This window comes from Chrysemys picta, chromosome 19 (genome assembly GCF_011386835.1).
Source record: "Chrysemys picta bellii isolate R12L10 chromosome 19, ASM1138683v2, whole genome shotgun sequence".
NCBI classification, from domain to species: domain Eukaryota; kingdom Metazoa; phylum Chordata; order Testudines; family Emydidae; genus Chrysemys; species Chrysemys picta.
The window spans coordinates 153,703-173,292 of NC_088809.1; the positions used below are offsets into that span (position 1 = coordinate 153,703).

At 47.4% G+C, this 19,590-nt stretch overlaps 1 protein-coding gene across 2 annotated transcripts in view; it reads left to right on the forward strand.

Annotated features, from left to right (window-relative positions):
• YWHAE (tyrosine 3-monooxygenase/tryptophan 5-monooxygenase activation protein epsilon) overlaps nt 1-19,590 on the forward strand; it is a 77,653-nt gene that overhangs the window by 20,578 nt on the left and 37,485 nt on the right. For both annotated transcript variants that reach the window (XM_042858073.2, XM_042858074.2), the window contains exon 2: nt 1,774-1,973. In XM_042858073.2, the coding sequence (XP_042714007.1) occupies nt 1,774-1,973 (200 nt within the window). The remainder of the gene's footprint in view (nt 1-1,773; nt 1,974-19,590) is intronic.

The following is a 19,590-nucleotide window of genomic DNA, read 5'->3' on the forward strand; positions in this document are numbered from 1 at the left end:
CCAATGGGTGGCGGAGACTGCGGGAACTGTGGGATAGCTACCCGCAGTGCAACACTCTGAAAGTTGATGCTAGCCTCGGTACTGTGGACACACTCCGCCAAGTTAATGCGACTTAATGCGCTTAGTGGGGACACATACAATCAACTGTATGAAATTGCTTCCTAAAAATCGACTTCTATAAATTTGACCTAATTTCATAGTGTAGGCATACCCTATGGTATTAAGCAGGCTGAGGTCTCTGTATATCAGCTGTTCTCAAACTATGGGGAGGGCCTCCCAAGGGAGGCACGAACTTTGTGCTTTTTTTTTTTTTTTTTTTTTTTAAGAGCTCTGGGTGTCTGGGGCTCATGCAGAAGGGATGTGCACGCCTGTTAGGTTGGGATAAAGAGGACAGCTGGAGCATCGCTACCTGGGCTTGGGTTCTTCGCCCCCCCCCCCAATCCGGCACTGGAAAGTAGCGGGGCTCCAGCTGTCAGCCCCGAGATGGCCGTAGTAGTGCAAAAGTAAAAGTGGCAATAGGGCACTAAGTCTGCTGCAAAACGTGATATTGATCAATATCACTTTTAACATTGCCACCCTCCTGTGCTGCTGCTGGTGCAGTGCTCCTTCAGAGCTGGGTGCTGGTATCTGTACTGGCAGTTAGGGGCGTAAACTACTACAGACACAAAAGGCGGTCCCAATCAAATAAGTTTGAGAACCACTGCTAACCCTACCTCATTTAATGCAGTAATTGAAAGTTGTTCAAAAATAACTAACCACTAGATGTTACAAGTTGGGCAGCCAAAATTAGTGCCTTCTCTTGGATACTCATCTGTAAAACTGGGATAATATCCTCTTTCCTAAGAGGTGTTGTAAAGATAATTTCACATACTTTTAAAGCATTCACACTCCTGTATTATATTCTGTGTAGGGTTTAAATGGTGTTCAGTAAGTAAAGCATGTAGCCATACCATGTCATAGAATGACAAGGCTACAAAGAAATATTGAATACCTAGCTGTTCAGTGGACACTGTCCATCCTGTGCACTGAATGAGGTAGGCATTCTGTGGAAAAAAATTATGTAATCCTGTAATAAAAACTAGATCCTAATACGTACAAACAGGAAGAATATGGTTGCGCAGACAAACTTAGTTTTGGCATGTCCTAACTTTAGAGGGTTTGATTTTGAAGCTTTAACATTATAAGAGAATGTTTTAATTAATTTTAATATTTACATTGTACTAGTGCTCGGGCACCAGTGAGGATCATGGCACTGTACAAAGAGGCACTGATCCCTGCCCAGAAGATTTTAGTGGTTTAATGTGGTCTAATGTTGCCGTGGGAATTGGTCTAATATTTTTGGAGTTGCTTGTCTTAAGTTCTCACCTGTCAGCTGAAAGATGAGGAATCTCAGGTGATGAAGGGTGGGTAGGACTGAGTCCAGTTTGTTGAAAATGAAGATCAGTGCATAATTCTGAAAATGTAGTCTTTTATTGAATGGCCTGAAAGTCGTGGTTGTGAGAAGGAATAAAGTAAATAAGCAATTCAGAAGTCTGTGGGGAAACTCTATTTTTTTTTAATATATGGAGATATACCTATCTCCTAAAACTGTAAGGAACCTTGAAAGGTCATTGAGTCCAGTCCCCTGCCTTCACTAGCAGGACCAAATACTGATTTTGCCCCAGATCCCTAAGTAGCCCCCTCAAGGATTGAACTCACAACCCTGGGTTTAGCAGGTCAATGCTCAAACCACTGAGCTATCCCTCCCCCTAATCAGTAACCTTTTCCTCCTAGAAATGGTTGAATCAATGAAGAAAGTGGCTGGAATGGATGTGGAATTGACAGTGGAAGAAAGAAACCTTCTATCTGTTGCATATAAAAACGTGATTGGAGCTAGAAGAGCTTCATGGAGAATAATCAGCAGCATCGAACAGAAAGAAGAAAACAAAGGTGGAGAAGATAAACTAAAAATGATTCGGGAATATCGGCAAATGGTAAGATCTAGTTAGTGAGATAATTATGTACTTCATTTAAAAATTTCTTCTGCTACGGCAAAATACCATTTGACTGTCTGGCCTTGGGGGCTAATGAATCCTTGTTGAGTTCCAGTGGGTTCTCAGGGACAATACTTGGCTGACAAAAACATTTTAGTGATGGTTTAATCAAATGCATGTTGTCTTCCTCCATCGATATTGTGATGTCTAAACACCCTCTTCCTCCTCCAAATTGCCGTGATATACAGGTGGCACATGACAGAAGCAGAAGAGAAGACTGTTTAGAGTATTCTTGTCAGAAGTTGTGTTCCAAATTGTGGATCTGTTTCAGTTAGCTTTCTTGAGGTCTTCTGCTGTTGGTGTGCTGTAAACAAAGCAGAACTGTGATGACTTGCTAATCCAGTTGATTTGCACCTGGTGACAGTGAAGTGTGGTGGTTATTTTTTATTTTCCTGTGAATTTTTCAATTATTTCTTAAATACAGTTGCTTTAAGGACGCTCTTGTCTCTGTGAATTTGAATTTTCTTCTCTGGGAGAGTTTTTCTGCGTGAATTTCAGTCTGACACTTAGAGGAACTTTAGACTTGGTGGGATAATTGACTACTCGCAGGGAAATGTTGAGGCCATTTTAATAATTTGGCATTACAACGCAAAGGAATGCAAGGTAGTGGTTTGATCCGGTCTCTGTTTCCAGTCATTTTGATTTTAGTCCTTGTACAGCGGAAGTTGTCAACTGTGGTGGTTGATCTGCTGGGATTAATGAGACATTCTGGTTCTCCTAGTCTCTCTTGTCTTTAATACTGTAGGTGTCTGCTATGCAATTGTATGAATTGACAAGGGCCGTTCTTGGGTGACTCTTCTTTCTGAAAGGTCCTAGACAATAGATCCAGGCTTATCTACTTTGAGGACACTTGCATGTGAGGTTCCACAGAGTACCATTTTGTCCAACATATATTTGGAGTGTTGATGGCATGGCATCATGTAATTGGTAATAATGGGACCCAAATTATATGGAACGGCCTTCTAAATTTTGTGGCGTTGGTGTGACACAGTGTAATTCTGTAGCAGCTTCAGGTAAATTAAAAAGAAGAAGCTTTTATTCAAGGAAGCATGACAGTTAATACAATAGACAAATATTCTTTGATTTTGGTATTATATTCTATTTATTTTATGTTACATACTTTATTTTTTGGCATGCCACAAACTTTTGGTAGACAGTTGAGCATATTAACCAAATATGTCATCACTAACACCTCCCTCCCCCCAAAGGGTGTGTTTTTTTTTTTTTTTTTTTTTTTTTTTCATCACGGGATAACCAAAACATGTTAGTTTTTCTGCAGTAAAAGCATAGAGGAGACAAGACACTGTTTTACTATGAGGTAAACTAGGTCAGAGGTGTAGTGCTGATCTTGCCTACTTATCTCATGATAAAATCTTTGATTTGGTATTGCCTGTAGTGATCAATATCCGTTTTATGCTTGATTATTGTAGAGTGTTCACTGTATGCATGTTTTGGCTTGATTCTGTAACTGGATGGTCAGGACACATATGGGGGAATACTGGCAATAGTCCAGTTAAGTTACTTGGCAAATTCTGGGTTACAGATGGTGATGTATGCTACATCAAGGAGTATTGATCTGGGAAGTACTTAGCATGGGTCTCGCTGTCTCCTCCCAAGGCATTGCATTAGTGATATCTAAAACAGATGGGACTAGAGCACTTCTACATGCGCTTGTATGTTCTGCGTTCCCACCAGAAGTCACTATCTGGTTATGTGGGGGTGTGACGAGAGAGACCTGATCATAACTTGTTCTCCTTTATATCTTTGCTCACGTCCATTCCAATGTAGCGGTTTGCGCATGCGCTCTGTGTACCGCCATCAGAAAGTTTTTTCCCTCCATGGTATCCGTCAGGTCGGCTCTGGTGCCCCCTGGAGTCGTGCCCTCATAGTGCCCCCTGAGTTTCTTCTTACTACCTGTGACAGTTGCTGGAACTTCTGCTCATTCTTGTGTTCATGCATTTACTCAGTGGACTTTGATTCTTTTCCTGTATATAGTTAAATAATAGTGGTTTGTTAGAGTTTACAATTTAGAGTTAGCTAATAGATTAGGCTTGGGTTTACCCCTTCCCAGGCACCAGGGCATGCCTCAGTGCGAGGCTTGCCATAAGCCTATGCCAATTAGTGACCCTCACTCTACTTGCCTTAAGTGCTTGGGGGAGTCCCACCTCTGTGAGCACTGCAGGATTTGTAAGGGGTTCAAACCCCATATCAAAAAGGACAGGGACCAGAGATTCAAATACTTCCTTATGGAGGTGGCTCTCCAACCCCCCTCGAAGCCAAGTCATGCTGACTTGACACTGTGCATCTCTACCTCAGTGAGAAGTGCACTGGCTTCTCTGAGAGACAGGCAGCATAGCTCAGCCTCTCCAGCACCGAGGAAGGACTCCACGTCCCGGGACACTCTGCACCGACAGGGCTTTCCCATACAGAGGAGGTCTACATCTCACCAGGACGATCTGCACAGATCTCCGTTACCAGTGTGGAGGAAGAAGCAAAGAAAAACAGATGGGGGTGCTCCCTAACTCTAAGGCCCGCCGGTCACAGGAAGCTGGCAGAATGAGGGCTGTGTCAGTCCACTTGGACTCAACAGCTGCCAGCCTAGTACCATTGACTCCGGCCCAGGAAAGGGACCCATTGAGTCCAGTACTGTTGGACTCTCCTCTGGGGGAGAGCCATTGGAGTGCAGCTCTGGTGCCTCCATCCACACCAGAAGTGTTCGAGGCAGCAAGGGAACTACTATGTCTCCTTTACTGCTATCCCCCATCAGGCATGAACAGGCATCAGAGATGAGCAACTATGGCAACGAGGCCCCACATGGTGGGGAAAACAGGTAGTGATGTTACGGCACCTGTTGCCTACCTCCTGGCACCGCTTTTTGGTAACTCCTCGCAGTCGGACGCCGAGGCAGAAACTTACACCTCTCTCAGGAGCCCAGACCAGTCCAACCACTGATACCTGATGGCTGATATGGGCCAAGAGTTCCGACCAATGGCCTGATCAGCACAGTTGCAGAAACTGGTGCCATGGCCTCTCTGGAATCCCTGAGCCTTCCATGTGGTCCAAGGGTCTCATTCAAGGAGATCTTACTCCATTGTGTTGGAGTGTACAGCTTCCCCACCACTTTCCTCAGTACGGGACTCAGGACCCAGTACCAAGCCTGGCACTTAACTTCAGGATCCAGTACTGTGGGATCCTTCAGCTGCTGGAGGACAGGAACAGGGCCCTGTACCTCTCCTAACGTTGTCCTCGCCTTATGAGGTGGTAGTGGGGACTTAATTTGCCCCTGCTCTGGACGATTAAAGGGCACCCCAGGAGCTCCTCAGGAGAGTAGCCCAAAGCCTGGGGATCCAGGTGGAGGAAATCTCGGAGGCCTCCCATGCCCTGGTGTACATCTTGGCCCCTTCGGGACTATCGAGTGGCTTTGCCTCTGAATGGTGCCATTCTGGAACTCATTAAGGTGCTGTGGCATACTCCAGCATCCTTGCAACCCACTGCAAAGAGGGGTGAAGAAAAGGTATTGTTCCCCCAAAGGGGTTTGAATACTTATACACCCATCCTCCTCCAGGGTTGCTAGTGCTGTCAGTGACAAACGAACAAGAGAGGCAGAGACAGCAAGGATCTACCCCCAAGGCCAAGGATGCCAAGAAGCTGGATCTCTTTGGCAGAAAGATCTACTCCACGTTGTGGGGCCTCCAACTTCAAATCACCAACCAAGAGATGTTCCTGAGCCACTGACTTTAATTCCTGGGGCGCAATGACTATGTTCAAGGAGTTACTGTTATAGAAATCTAGTGCAGAGTTCTCGGCTATGGTCGAGGAGGCCAGAGCAGTGGCAAAAGTGTACCTGCAAGCAGCATGGGTTGTGGTGGACTCTGCTGCATGAACCGTGGCTTTGGCTCTGGTCATGAGGAGAAGCTCATGGCTACAGGCCTCGGGCCTCCCATATGAAGTGCAGCAGACTATCCAGGACTTCACTTTTGAGAACGCGTCTCTCTCTTTTCAGAGGAGACACTCGAGCTCCAAAGCTTAAAGGATCCACCCTAAAGTCCCTAGGACTACATACCCTAGCCATCGAGGAAGCACTTTTAAACCCCAGCCATTGCCCTGTTTCTACCAGCCTCAGTCGAGGCAGGATTACAGTAAGAGGCAGGGTACGAGCTATAAGAGGAGGCTGCCTCCCCAGTTCTCATCTGCCCACAGGGCTGGCCCCACCAGACACTTGTCTGGGTCTAAACATGCCTTTTGAGGGTACGCTTGAAGACGTTGTTCCAGAACAGTGTCTGGATCTCCCCTCCCCAGTTTTTGTGGACTGGTTATCCCACTTCTATTGGGCGTGGACACAAATCATCTCAGACTGCTAGGTGCTACGTGCAGTAGAACTAGGATACCCCCGGCAGTTCAGTTCTCCCTCCCTGTCCCTCTTCAGGGACCCTTCTCATGAGCGACTTCTAATCCAGGAAGTGCAAATGCTCCTGCAAGTGGGAGTAGAAGAGGAGGTTTCTCTGGAGCTAAGGGGCAGGGGGTTTTACTCCTGTTATTTCCTAATCTTGAAGACCAATGCTAGTCTCAGACCCATCCTGGACCTGCAAAACTTCAACAGATTCATGCGGAAGCTTAAGTTCCTCATGATTTCCTTGGCGTCCATTATCTCTTTCCTGGATCCAGGGGATTGGTATGCCACCCTCAACTTGAAAGACGCTTTATTTTCATATCTCAATCTTCCAAGGTCACAGGAGATTCCTCCGATTCATTGTAAACCAGGTACCAGTGCTCACATTTGGCCTGTCAGCAGCCCCATGGGTATTCACAAAGTGCATTGAAGTTGTTGCGGCTTTCCTAAGGAAACAGAGTTTAGGTATGTCCTTACCTCGACAACTGGCTGATCAGAATCGGACTAGGGCCTAGGTGGAGGCAGACATATGACTAATACTGTCATTCTTCCAGAGATTAGGCCTGTTGATAAACATGCAAAAATCAACACTGTCCCCATTCAAAGGATAGAATCAAGTCCTTGACTTGGTCCAGGCACGAGCCTTTCTTCCGGAAACCCGGTTCCGGGCTCTAGGCTCAATTGTAGAGCCTCGGAAATCAACCCATCACCACAGCAAGCAACTGCCTGAAACTCCTGGGGCATATGGCATCATACACGTGCATAGAGAAACAAGTGAGGTTGCGACTAAGGCCCGGCTAGCGTCCGTGTACTGACCCTGCTGGGATCGCTTGGACATGGCAGTCACACTTCCCCCTTCAGTGATCATCACCCTCCGATGCTGGTTGGAGCCGGAGACTGTATGTATGGGTGTCCCATTCTTGAAACTGCAGCTGTCCATGTCTCTAGTCTCTGATGCTTCCGTGCTGGTTTGGGGGGCTCATCTGTGGGTCCTCAGAACCCAGGGCCTCTGGTCCCAGGCAGTGCTCTCACTGCATATCAATGTGAGGGAACTTGTAGCAGTGCACCTTGCCTTCCAAACATTCCAATCCCATCTCAAAGGCAAATGTGTATCATTGCTTACAGACAACATGACAGTGATGTTCTATATAAACAGACAGGGTGGAGTGCATGCCTCTCACGTATGCCAAGAAGCTCTCTGCCTGTGGGAATTGTGCCTATCCCACTCAATCCACCTCAAAGTCTCCTACTTCCCCCGGGCGCAGAACGAAGTAGTGGATTGCTTCAGCAGATCTTTCTCCAGTCACAAATACTCTATCCATCCTGATGTCGTGAAGGTCATTTTCCAGAGGTGGGGGACTCTCAGGGTAGACCTGTTTGTGACCAGGCACAACAGAAAGTGTCAGCAGTTCTGTTCCTCTTGGAATCCGTCTGGCTCAGGGACACATTGCTTCTCCAAGGGAGGGGAAATCTCTATTATGCATTCCCCATTCCTGTCATACACAAGGTCCTGCTAAAGGTCAGAGAGGAAGGAATAAACCTGATCTTGATAGCCCCAGCCTGTCCTTACCAACACTGGTTCACCACCCTTCTGGACCTCTCAGTGGAAACACTAATCACTCTACCTCTGTTTCTGGATCTCCTCTTCCAGGATCACTGACTCATACATCATCTGAACTTCGAGTCCCTCCATCTCTCAGACTGGAAGCTCCATGGCTGAACCCTTTGGAGCTAGCATGCTCAGATCCAGTGCAAGAGGTTCTTCTAGGGAGTAGAAAGCCATCCACTAGGGCCATGTATCTGGCAAAGTGGAAAGGTTCTCAATTTGGTCAGCGCAGAAAGGGGTCTCACCCACGTGAGCACTGGTGCCATGTATTCTGGACTATTTGCTACACTTGAAGCAGCAAGGGCTATCGGTGTCTTCGATTAGAGTCCACCTGGCTGCGGTTTTGCCTTTTCATTCATGGTTGAACAGCAGGTCCGTATTGCAAACTTGCGCTGGGGTCGCTCCCTCAAGGGGCTAGACAGGCTGTACCCACAAGTAGGATAGCAAATCCTGCTCTGGGACATAAACCTGGTATTGTCAAGTCTCATAGGTCCCCCATTCGAGCCCTTGACAATGTGCTCGCTACTCTGCATGTCCTGGAAGGTGGCCTTCCTGGTGGTCATCACCTTGGCCAGAAGGGTCTTGGAAATTAGGGCCCTTACTTCAGAACCCCCATACACAGTCTTCTTCAAGGACAATGTCCAGCTGCACCCTCTCCCAGCCTTCCTCCCAAAGGTGGGGTCACAATTCCACAATAAGCAGGACATTTTTCTCCCAGTCTTCTATCTAAAGCCACATGCCAACAGGCGGGAACAGAGGCTTCATTCACTAGATCTCAGGCAGGCACTTGCCTTCTAAAAAGAAAGGACTGAATCATCTAGGAAGACTACTCAGTTTTTCGTGGCAGACAGGTTGAAGTCTCCCAGTCTCAGCCCAGAGAATTTCATTGTGGATTACTTCTTGTATTCATGCATGCTATGACCTGACGAAAGTCCCTGTTCCAGCCCTGACTGCACATTCCACAAGGGCGCAAGCCTCTTGAGCCGCATTCATAGCACAGTTTCTCATTCAGGCTATCTATAGAGCAGCAATGTAGACTTCAGTCCACACTTCTGCGATTCATTATGCTATTGCTCAGCAGACCAGAGATGATACTGGATTTGGCAGAGTGGTGCTAAGGTCTGCTTATCATTGAACTCTGAACTCTACTACGTCTGCTTGGGAGTCACCTACATGGGAATGGACACGAGCAAGCACTTGAAGAAAAAAATGGTTACTAACCTTCTGTAACTGTTCTTTGAGATGTTGCTCACGTCCATTCCAAAGCCCACCCTCCTCCCCCTCTGTCATAGTTAGCTGGCAAGAAGGAACTGAGGGGGTGGTGGGGCTGCTGGACCCTCTATACTGGTGCTATGACAGCTTGGTTCTGGGGGGCACCAGAGCCGACCCAACAGATAGTACTGAGGGAAAAACTTTCTAGCGGCGGTGCATGCTGCACGTGCACACCTGCGTTGGAATGGGCATAAGCAATACATCTCGAAGAACAGTCACGCAAGGGTAGTACAGTAGAACCTCCGTTACGAACACCAGAGTTAAGAACTGACTGGTCAACCACACACCTTATTTGGAACTGGAAGTACGCAATCAGGCAGCAGCAGAAACAAATAAAAAAAGCAAATACAGTACTGTGTTAAATGTAAACTGTTAAAAACAGGAAAGTTTAAAAAGATTTGACAAGATAAGGAAACGATCTGTGCTTGTTTTGTTTAAATTAAGATGATTAAAAGCAATATTTTTCTTCTGCATAGTAACGTTTTAAAGCTGGTATTAAGTCACTGTTCAGTTCTAAACTTTAGAAAGAACCATAACGTTTAGTTCAGAGATACAAACATTTCAGATTTCAGAGTAGCAGCCGTGTTAGTCTGTATGCCCAAAAAGAACAGGAGTACTTGTGGCACCTTAGAGACTAACAAATTTATTCGAGCATAAGCTTTCGTGGACTACAGCCCACTTCTTCGGATGCATCCGAAGAAGTGGGCTGTAGTCCACGAAAGCTTATGCTCTAATAAATTTGTTAAACATTTCAGAGTTACTAACAACTTCCATTTCTAAGGTATTCCCAACTCTGAAATGCTGAAATGCAGAGTAAACAAAGTTACAACTTTTTGTTTATTCTGACTTTCAGAAGCATTGTTTGTCACCCTCCATGTTCTGGAAGGAAACAAGTTGCGTAGTGCTGCCCTTCAATATTAACAAATCATTTTTCAAGATGAATTGTTCTTGACTTTTTTGAGAAAGTGGTAGAAAGGGGCACATGATTGAGGGGCACGTGGGTGGGTGGTGGTGGGCTTGGGCTCAACTACCAGCTCCACCCTTTTCCTGGTCTCTCCATGCCTCCCATTTGGGCTGGAGGGGAGTATTGGGTGGAGGGAGGGAAATTGGTGCTGAATGGTTGTGAGGAATGCGTTTACCAGCTAGATGCAGCAAGGGAGTTGTGAGGGGAGCCCCAAAGGCCATATGTCATGTTGGATTCCCGTGTAAATAAAATGGTATTGAAACTGATTGAAGTGAAACAGCAACTTCCTTGTGTAGACAAATTCTCAGAATGCCTTTCAAAAGAGTTCCTGAACAAATTGCAGTGATGTGGACTGTTTGTAAGCAAAGTTACTACAACCACTGAAGTGAAATAACCTTTGAAATATTGGGTTTCTAAACTGGTTCTTGATACCATTGAATGTCTGGGACCAGGGGCATTTCAGCGATGTAATTTTTATGAAGATCAGAGTTTATTTTTTCTTAACTCTGTGTATTTAATTAAAAAAAAATGCAGTTTTTAAGGCAGCACATTTAGGAGGGACTGCATCTCAGGAACTCCCTTGACCAAGTGACCTCGAAGTCTCTCTTCCTGTGAATTTCAGAGTGCTCTGAAATGTTGCATGTTGTTTGAAATTTTTGCTGCTGTCTCTCTTCTGTGCGAGCTCCTAAATTTGTACTAAATTTTGTTACTTAGATCGGCATGAGTGTTATTTTAGACCTTCATTATGGATCTGTAAACTTTATTATTCTGCTTTTGAAGCTGGATCTTGGTGTTGGAGCTGTCCAGTGATGACTTTGTAGCTACCATTCAGTGTTTTCCCAATTGTGGTCAAAACAGTTTAAAATATATATATAAGTGCCATAGGGTTTGCCAAGATACAGTCCTCCAAGTGACCCAGATTTGCTCCACTAACTGTACCTTGACCTCTCAGCTGGTATAGCAAGATTCAAAAAATCTGAATGTGCATGTGAATTTTAGAGCACATTTTAAAATTGGTCCTTAAACAGAAAGCTTTGTTCAGTCTTAACTATAGAAAGACCCCACTGCTCTTCCTTAATATAGCAAGTTCATATAGAAACCAAACGTAGGTCTGGAAGGGACCATGAGAGGTCACCTTGCTCAGCCCGCTGCTGTGAGATGGGATCAAATGTACTTAAACCATCCCTGACAGGTATTTGTCTAACCCAGAGGTGGGCAAACTATGGCCTGTGGGCCCCTCCTGCTCGGCCCCTGAGCTCCTGGCCTGGGAGGCTAGCCCCTGGCCCCTCCCCTTGTGTTGCCCCTCCCCCACAGCCTCAGCTCGCCCTGCTGCCGGCACAGTGCTCTGGGCAACAGGGCTGCGAGCTCCTGGGGCAGCGCAGCTGCAGAGCCTGGTCTGACCCAGTGCTCTGTGCTGCGCGGTGGTGCGGCTGTAGCGCCGCCAGCCACCGGTGCTCCAGGCAGCGTGGTAAGGGAGCAGGGAGCGTGGGGGTTGGATAGCGGGCAGGGGAGTTCGGGATGGTGGTCGGGGGCAGGGGTGTGGATAGGGGTCGCGGTGGTCAGAGGGTGGGGAATGGGGGGTTGAATGGGGGTGGTCACAGGGTGGGGAACAGGGGTCCCGGGTGGGGGCAGTCAGGAAGGAGGGGGGGTTGGATGGGGCAGTGGGAGGCAGTCAGGGGCAGGGGTTCTAGAGGCGGACATGGAAAAGGGGTGGTTGGATGGGGTAGGGGTCCTGGTGGGGGGTACAGGGGAGGCTGGATGGAGCAGGAATCGGGAGGGGGACGCGGATAGGTGGTGGGGGCCAGGCCACGACCCCTTCCCCTAACTAGTCCTCCATATAATTTCCGAAACCCGATGCGGCCCTCAGGCCAAAAAGTTTGCCTGCCCCTGGTCTAACCTGTTAAAAACCTTTGTTGCAGATTCCACAACCTCCTTTGGAAGCCTATTCCAGAGCTACCTGTACTGTTAGTTGTCGATCCCTTCCTCTCCTCCTCCCCCACCCCCCAAATCTAACCTTCTGCAGACTGTCTATTTCGTGTCCTACCTTCAGTGGATATGGAGGACATTTGATCACAGTCCTCTTTATAACAACCCTTAACATATTTGAAGTCTGTTGTCAGGTTTCCCCTTAAGTGTCATTTCTCAAGACTAAACATGCCTAATTTTTTTTAGTCTTTCCTCATAGGACAAGTTTTCTACTCTTTTAATCATTTTTGTAGCTCTCCTCTAGACTCTTCAGTTTGTCTGTCTTAGTGTGGAACCCAAAACTGGATGCGGTACTTCAGCTAATACCCCACCTGTGCTGAGTACTGCAGGTACCTCCTGTGTCTTACATGAGATACCCCTGTAGCTGAGTAACATTTTTGGCTCTCATTCAATTTGTGCTCTGCTGTAACCCTGAGATCCTTTTCAGCAGTACTACTGCCTGCCTAGTTATTCCCCATTTTCTATTTGTGCTTTTTTCCCCTTCCTAAGTGTAGTACTTTGCAGTTGTCATTATTGAATTTCATATTGTTGATTTCAAACTAATTCTTCTATTTGTCAAGATCACTTTGAATTCAAATTCTATCCTCTAATGTGATTCCAGTCCCTCCCAGCTTGGTATCGTATACAAATTTTATAAGAATACTCTCCTTTCCATTATCCCAGTGGTTAGTGAAAATATTGAATAGTGCTGGACCTCACTAGATACATCCTCCAGTTTGACAGTGCATTGATAATTCCTCTTTCGATATGGTTTTTCAATCAGTTGTGTACCCACCTTATGGTAATGTCATTTGGATCACATTTCCCTAGTTTGCTTATGAGAATGTCTTTAGGGACGCTGTCAGAAGCCTTGCTAAAATCAAAATCTTTCATGTCTGCTGCTTCCTCGCTATCCGCTTGGTCTGTAACCATGTCAGAGCAGGAAATTAGATTGCTTGAGGTGATTTCATTCTTGACAGATCCATTTTGGCTATTACTTATTACCCAATTACCATCTAGGTCAGGGGTGGGCAAACTACGGCAGCTTGGTGCCGAGTCATGGGGCCGCGCTGATCAGTGCCCAGAGGTGTATGATTTGCCAAGGGGACATTTGCCGGTACAGGGAGCAAGCAAACGACACAGCAAACTATGGGAAAGCACGCAGGTAATGTACCCTCCCCCTCAACCCTAAGCAGAGCTATTACCGTACCTAGCTACAAGGGCATCACCTCATTTCACACCCAGTTATGCCTGTGGCCAATGCAGACCTTCCATGCTTCCCATTTGATTACTTTCCAACAAGATTAAAGGATGCAGGGGTTGTTGGACGGACTAATCTGCGACCTAAGAAGCACTCTTGTTTGGCTGATGGATTCTGCCCCCTGTCAGGGAGTGTTAATGTGGAAGCTGTGCTGTGTTGGTCTCTGAAGTGATGGCGGTGCAGACTGTTGGGTCTGACAGTGTGGCTGGCTTGTTTTCTGCTGAACTCCTGCTGACTGCTTCTCACCAGTGGAGGTTCTCACATCCATGTGTTCTGGCTGCAGCATGATTTGGTGGCATCTGTTGGCTCTTGTCACTCTATTTTTGCCTGTGATAAATGCCCTCTTCTGATCAGGGCTGTATGCAAGGCAAAGCCCAGCATGTAGGGCAGATAATGTGGCATTGGTTGTGAGGAGCAAAGAGAGCAGAGCCCTAAAGCATAGCAGGGCTTTTCTGTAAGGGACAATGTGCAGAGCAGGGGAACTAGATTAGCCACTGCAGCTTTCTGACTTTTTTGGAAACCTTCTGCCTGGTGTTCTTGTGGAACTCTTCTGTGTGGGGTGAGGGAGGGGAATAGGAAGCTCACCCCCATCTGACCAGCCCTGTCCCTGGGACAGAGGCATGTGGAATAGACTGGTGTACACTGATGTGCAGATACATCTGCTAGGGAATGTAAAATAAAGGGCAAACTACCATTCCAATCAGGTCCTTTCCTCCGGGGTAGCTTTACCATCACAAAAGGATTCAAAACAGTACAAAACACGTGGTCCCAGCCAGCAGAGTCCTTTTCAGCTTCCACTGGGTAGCCTTACCTGGTTCCTTCCAGGGATAGCTCAGTGGTTTGAGCATTGGCCTGCTAAATCCAGGGTTTGAGTTCAATCCTTGAGGGGGGCATTTAGGGATCTGGGGCAAAAATCTATCTGGGGATTGGTCCTGCTTTGAGCAGAGGATTTGGCTAGATGACCTTCTGAGGTCCCTTCTAACCCTGATATTCTATGATTCTTCTCCACTAAGTAGTGGACCTTCATAGAATCCTAGATTAGGATTGGAAGAGACCTCCAGAGGTCATCTAGTCCAACCCCCTGCTCAAAGCAGGACCCCACCCGCAACTAAATGATCCCAGCCAGGGCTTTGTCAAGCCAGGCCTTAACCTCTAAGGATAGAGATTCCACCACCTCCCTAGGTAACCCATTCCAGTGTTTCACCACCCTCCTAATGAAATATTTTTTTCTAAAAACCAACCTAGACCTCCCCCTCTGCAACTTGAGACCATTGCTCCTTGTTCTGTTGTCTTCCACCACTGAGAACAGCCTAGCTCCATCCTCTTTGGAACCCCTGTTCAGGTAGTTGAAGGCTGCCATCAAATCCTCCCTCGCTCTCCTCTTCTGCAGACTAAATAGGCCCAGTTCCCACTCCGCTTGATACCGGCTGCCAACTAGGCATTGAGCCGTTGATCACGATGATCTAGCCAGCTTTCTATCCATCTTTATAGTCAATTATCTAATCCATACTTTAACTTGCTAACAAGATACTGTGGGAGACCGTATCAAAAGCTTTGCTAAAGTCAAGGTATATCACGTCCATCGCTTCCCCATATCAGCAGAGCCAGTTATCTCATAGAAGACAGTCGGATTGGTCAGGTATGACTTGCCCTTGGTGAATCCATGTTGACTGTTCCTGATCACCTTCCTCTTCTCCAAGTGCTTCAAAATGGGTTCCTTGAGAACCTGCTGCATGATTTTTCCGGGGACTGAGGTGAGGCTTTAGTTCCCTGGATTCTCCTCCTTCCCTTCTTTAAAAATGGGCACTATATTTGCCTTTTTCCAATCGTTTGGGACCTCCCCTGATTACCACAAGTTTTCAAAGATAATGTCTCTGCAATCACATCAGCCAACTCTCTCAGCACTCTCGGATGCATTGCATCCAGCCCCATGGAGTTGTGCATGTCCAGCTTTTCTAAATAGTCCTTAAGCTGTTCTTTCACCACTGAGGGCTACTCACCTCCTTCCTATACTGTGCTGCCCAGTGCAGCTGTCTGGGAGCTGACCTTGTCTGTAAAGACTGAGGCAAAAAAAAGCATTGAGTACTTCAGCTTTTTCCACATCCTCAGTCACTAGGTTGCCTCCCCAATTCAGTAAGGGTCCTTCTCTGGCCACCTTCTTGTTGCTAACATACCTGTAGAAACCCTTCACATCCCTTGCTAGTGGCAACTCCAGTTGTGCTTTGGCCTTCCTGATTTCACTCCTGCGTGCTCGTGCAGTATTTTTACACTCCTTCCTAATAATGTGTCCAAATTTCCACTTCTTGTAAGCTTCCTTTCTGTGTTTAAGCTCACTGAAGATTTCTCTGTTAAGCCAACCTGGTTGCCTGCCATATTTGCTATTCTTTCTGCACATTGGGATGGCTTGTTCGTGCACCCTCAATAAGGCTTTTTAAAAATATATCAAGCTCTCCTGGACTCTTCCCCCCCACCCCCCTCATATTAGCCTCCCAGGGGATCCTGCCCAACAGTTCCCTTTAGGAGTCAGTCTGCTTTTCTGAATTCCAGGGTCTGTATTCTGCTGCTCGCCTTTCTACCTTTTGTCAGGATCCTGAACTCAACCATCTCATGGTCACTGCTAGCCAGCTTGCCACCCACTTCTACTTCTACCAATTCTTTCCTGTTTGTGAGCAGAGGAGCATGACCCCTAGTTGGTACCTCCAGGTCTTGCACCGGGAAGTTGTCCCCATACACTTCAAAAACTTCCTGGATGGTCTGTGTACTGTTGTATTGCTCTCCCAGCAGATGTCAGGGTGATTGAAGTCCTCCCTGAGAACTAAGGCCTGTGATCTGGAAACTTCTGCTAGTTGTCCGAAGAAAGCCTCATCTACCTCATCCTCCTGGTCTGGTGGTCTATAGCAGATGCCCACCACAACATCACCCTTGTTGCTCTTGCATCTAAACTTAACCCAAAGAGACTCAACAGGCTTTTCTCCAGTTTCATACTGGAGCTCTGAGCAATTGTACTCCTCTTATGTACAGTGCAACTCCTCCACCTTTTCTCCCCTGCCTGTCCTTCCTGAACAGCTTATACACATCCCTGACATTGCTCCAGTCATGGGAGTTGCCCCGCCAAGTCTCTGTTCTAATCATATCATAGTTCCTTGACTGTGCCAAGACTTCCAATTCTTCCTCCTTGTTCCCCAGGCTTCTTGCATTCATGTACAGGCACCTAAGATAACTAGCCAACTGCCCTACTTTCTCAGTATGAATCAGGAGGCCTCCCCTGTTGCACCCTCCTCCTTGTGCTTCCTCCGGGTATCCTACTTACCTCAGGGCTTAAGTCTCCATTCCCTGGCAAACCTAGTTTAAAGCTCTCCTCTCTAGGTTAGCAAGCCTGCCTGCAAAGATGCTCTTCCCTCTTTGTTAGGTAAATCTTATCTCTTCCTAGCGATCCTTCCTGGAACAACATCCCATGGTTGAAGAATCCAAAGCCCCTTCTACCTGCGCAACCTAGGCCTTTTCCTTCAACAAGGAGGATGGATGAGAACATGACTTGCACCTCAAACTCCTTTATCCTTCTTCCCAGAGCCATGTAGTCTGCAAGGTCTGCAATGTTCAAGGTCATCCTTAGCAGTATAATTGGTGCCCATGTGGAGAAGTAGGAAGGGGTAGCGGTCCAAGGGCTTGATCAGTCTCAGTCCAAGGGCAGACACTCAGTCGCATCCTGAATTCTAGCTGTAGGCAAGCAGCACACTTCTTGAGTTTCCTGGTCTGGATGGCAGATGGATGACACTGTCCCTCTTAGGAGGGAGTCCCCAACCACCATCACCCATAATCTCTTGGGAGGGGTGGACATGGAACCCCCATCCCTAGGACAGTGCTTCTCATGCCTTTTGGTCGATCGGGTCTCCTGATCCCTTCCCTCAGATGACTCTTCCAAACCATTCTCCACCATAGTACCAGTGCAGGGAGCCTGAAAACGGTTTCTTACCTCTATCTGCATTGGTGGTACATGGGTTCCCCTCTTTCTTCTTCTGAAGGTCACATGCTGCCAAACTTCTTCCCTGTTCTGCACTGCCCTCTCTGATTCTTCAGCATGTTATGCCTGCAGTATCAAACGTTGACTTCTATGCAGAAGTCTTCATTTTCTCTGATGCAATGTGGGGTTGGTACTTGGGTCTCTAGTCCTTTAACCTTCTCTTCCAATATGGAGACCAGCTTGCACTTCGTACAGATGAAGTTGCTTCTGTCCTCTGGGAGAGAGACAAATATGGCACATCCTGTGCAGGTCACAACATCTGATTGCTCGCTATCCATATTGTCTTCCTTCTAAAAGCCTCTTCAGATGTTGTATTTACTGCTCACAGAAGCCTACACTTCCCTTTATTTTTTTGCCAGGTGTAACTCCTCTTGTTGCCTTATCCTTTCTGATTTTATCCCTTCATGCTTGCGCTATTCTGTAGTATTCATCTTTAGCAATTTGTCCATGTTTTCACTTTTTATAAGATTCCTTTGAGTTTCAGGGTACTACAGAGCTCCTGATAGAGCCATATTGGCTTCTTATTACAGTTCTTCCTGTCTTTGCTATTGTACCTTTATACTGTCTCTTTGAGAAACTTCCAGCTCTCCTGAACTCCTATTTTCCTTAGATTTTCTTCCCATAGGACCTTGCGTATGAGTTCTGAGTTAACATCTATTCTTTGAGTGCTTGCCCATGTCGATTCCATTCTAGGTGTGCTCGCCCATGTGCACAGATATTGGAGATATTTGCTTTAGTGGTATCTGTAGGGCCCGCTGTGGCGCCCTCTCGAGTGCTGCGCTCATGCGGCAGTATATCGGGCACCGCTGGCCCTACGCCCTCTCAGTTCCTTCTTACCGCCTATGACTGTTGGTTGGAGCGCCTGGTCTTGCTTAGCCAGAGCATTAGTGGTTCTTCACTGTTCTGATTGTTCTCCTTTGTTATTTAGTCAGTGATTAGTTAGCTGTTAAGTGTTTTAGTAGTAGTTTAATAGTTAGAGTCCTGGAATGGGGCATGCCCCTCTCCCCAGGCTTTAAGCTGTGTTCTGAATGCAGCCGGCCGATGCCCATCAGCGACCCTCATGAGAGTTGTCTGAAGTGCTTGGGGAGTCCCATCGAAAAGACGAGTGCTGGATCTACAAAAACATTCGTCCCTGGACTCAAAAAGAGCTGGACATTTGGCTAATGGCCCTCCTCATGGAGGCTGCTCTGCGCCCGACATTGGAGCCCTCGGACTCCACGCACAGTACTTCTCTGTCGGCACTCAGTGCACCGCCATCACCAGGATCCTCCCGGCACCATTCCCCCACACCAGTATTGAAGAAGCAGTCTAAGTCGCCTGGTCTGCAGGCCCCACGCAAGGAAATTTTGGGCAAAGGACCTGAGCTAGGCCCCATACCTGCAACGGAGGCTTTCTTGGGGGAGGGAGGGTTACCGCTGTGGTGGAACCCTCTAGCCCAGCCAGGGACCCGACTCCCAGGAACGGTAGGCCCATTGCAGGGCTATCTGAGCCCGAAGTGGGGGCCAGCGGCCAAAGAACAATTAGGCCGACTGGCACCCTAGACACCCGGCCATATGGTGGATCCCGGCAAGATACCAGCTCAGATGACCAAGCTGGTGATGGGTTTGCCCCTAAAGGCAGTTGAACATCCCTGTACCACAGGCATTGTCCCCCATCGCCACTGCCAAGGACCCCGGTACTGCAACACCAGTCTCCAGCCAGGAGGCCAGATCTCAGATACTGCAGTCTCTGCATACGAGACACGGGACTCCGGAGTCCTGACGCTGATCCCCTAATTCTCTATTCAGCGGTCTTCCTGTCAGAGATTGCTAAGGCGCTGGTCACCATCACCTTGCAGGTCTCCTAGGGGTTGGTCCCCTCCATTTGGAGATTGTTCCTGGTTGCGGCACCGGTGGCTGGGGCCCCGGTACAGTTCTTCGGGCAGGCACCGGCCCTCATCTTCCCCATACCGGTTGCCCACAAGAGTCAGTCGACAGACTCAGGCTTCCATGGCCCTGCCTTGGTCACCAGAAGGGCAGTGATCTGGGTCAAAGGGACAGTTCAAGCCCTTCCTCTGTATGGGGCAAATCATCTCCCAG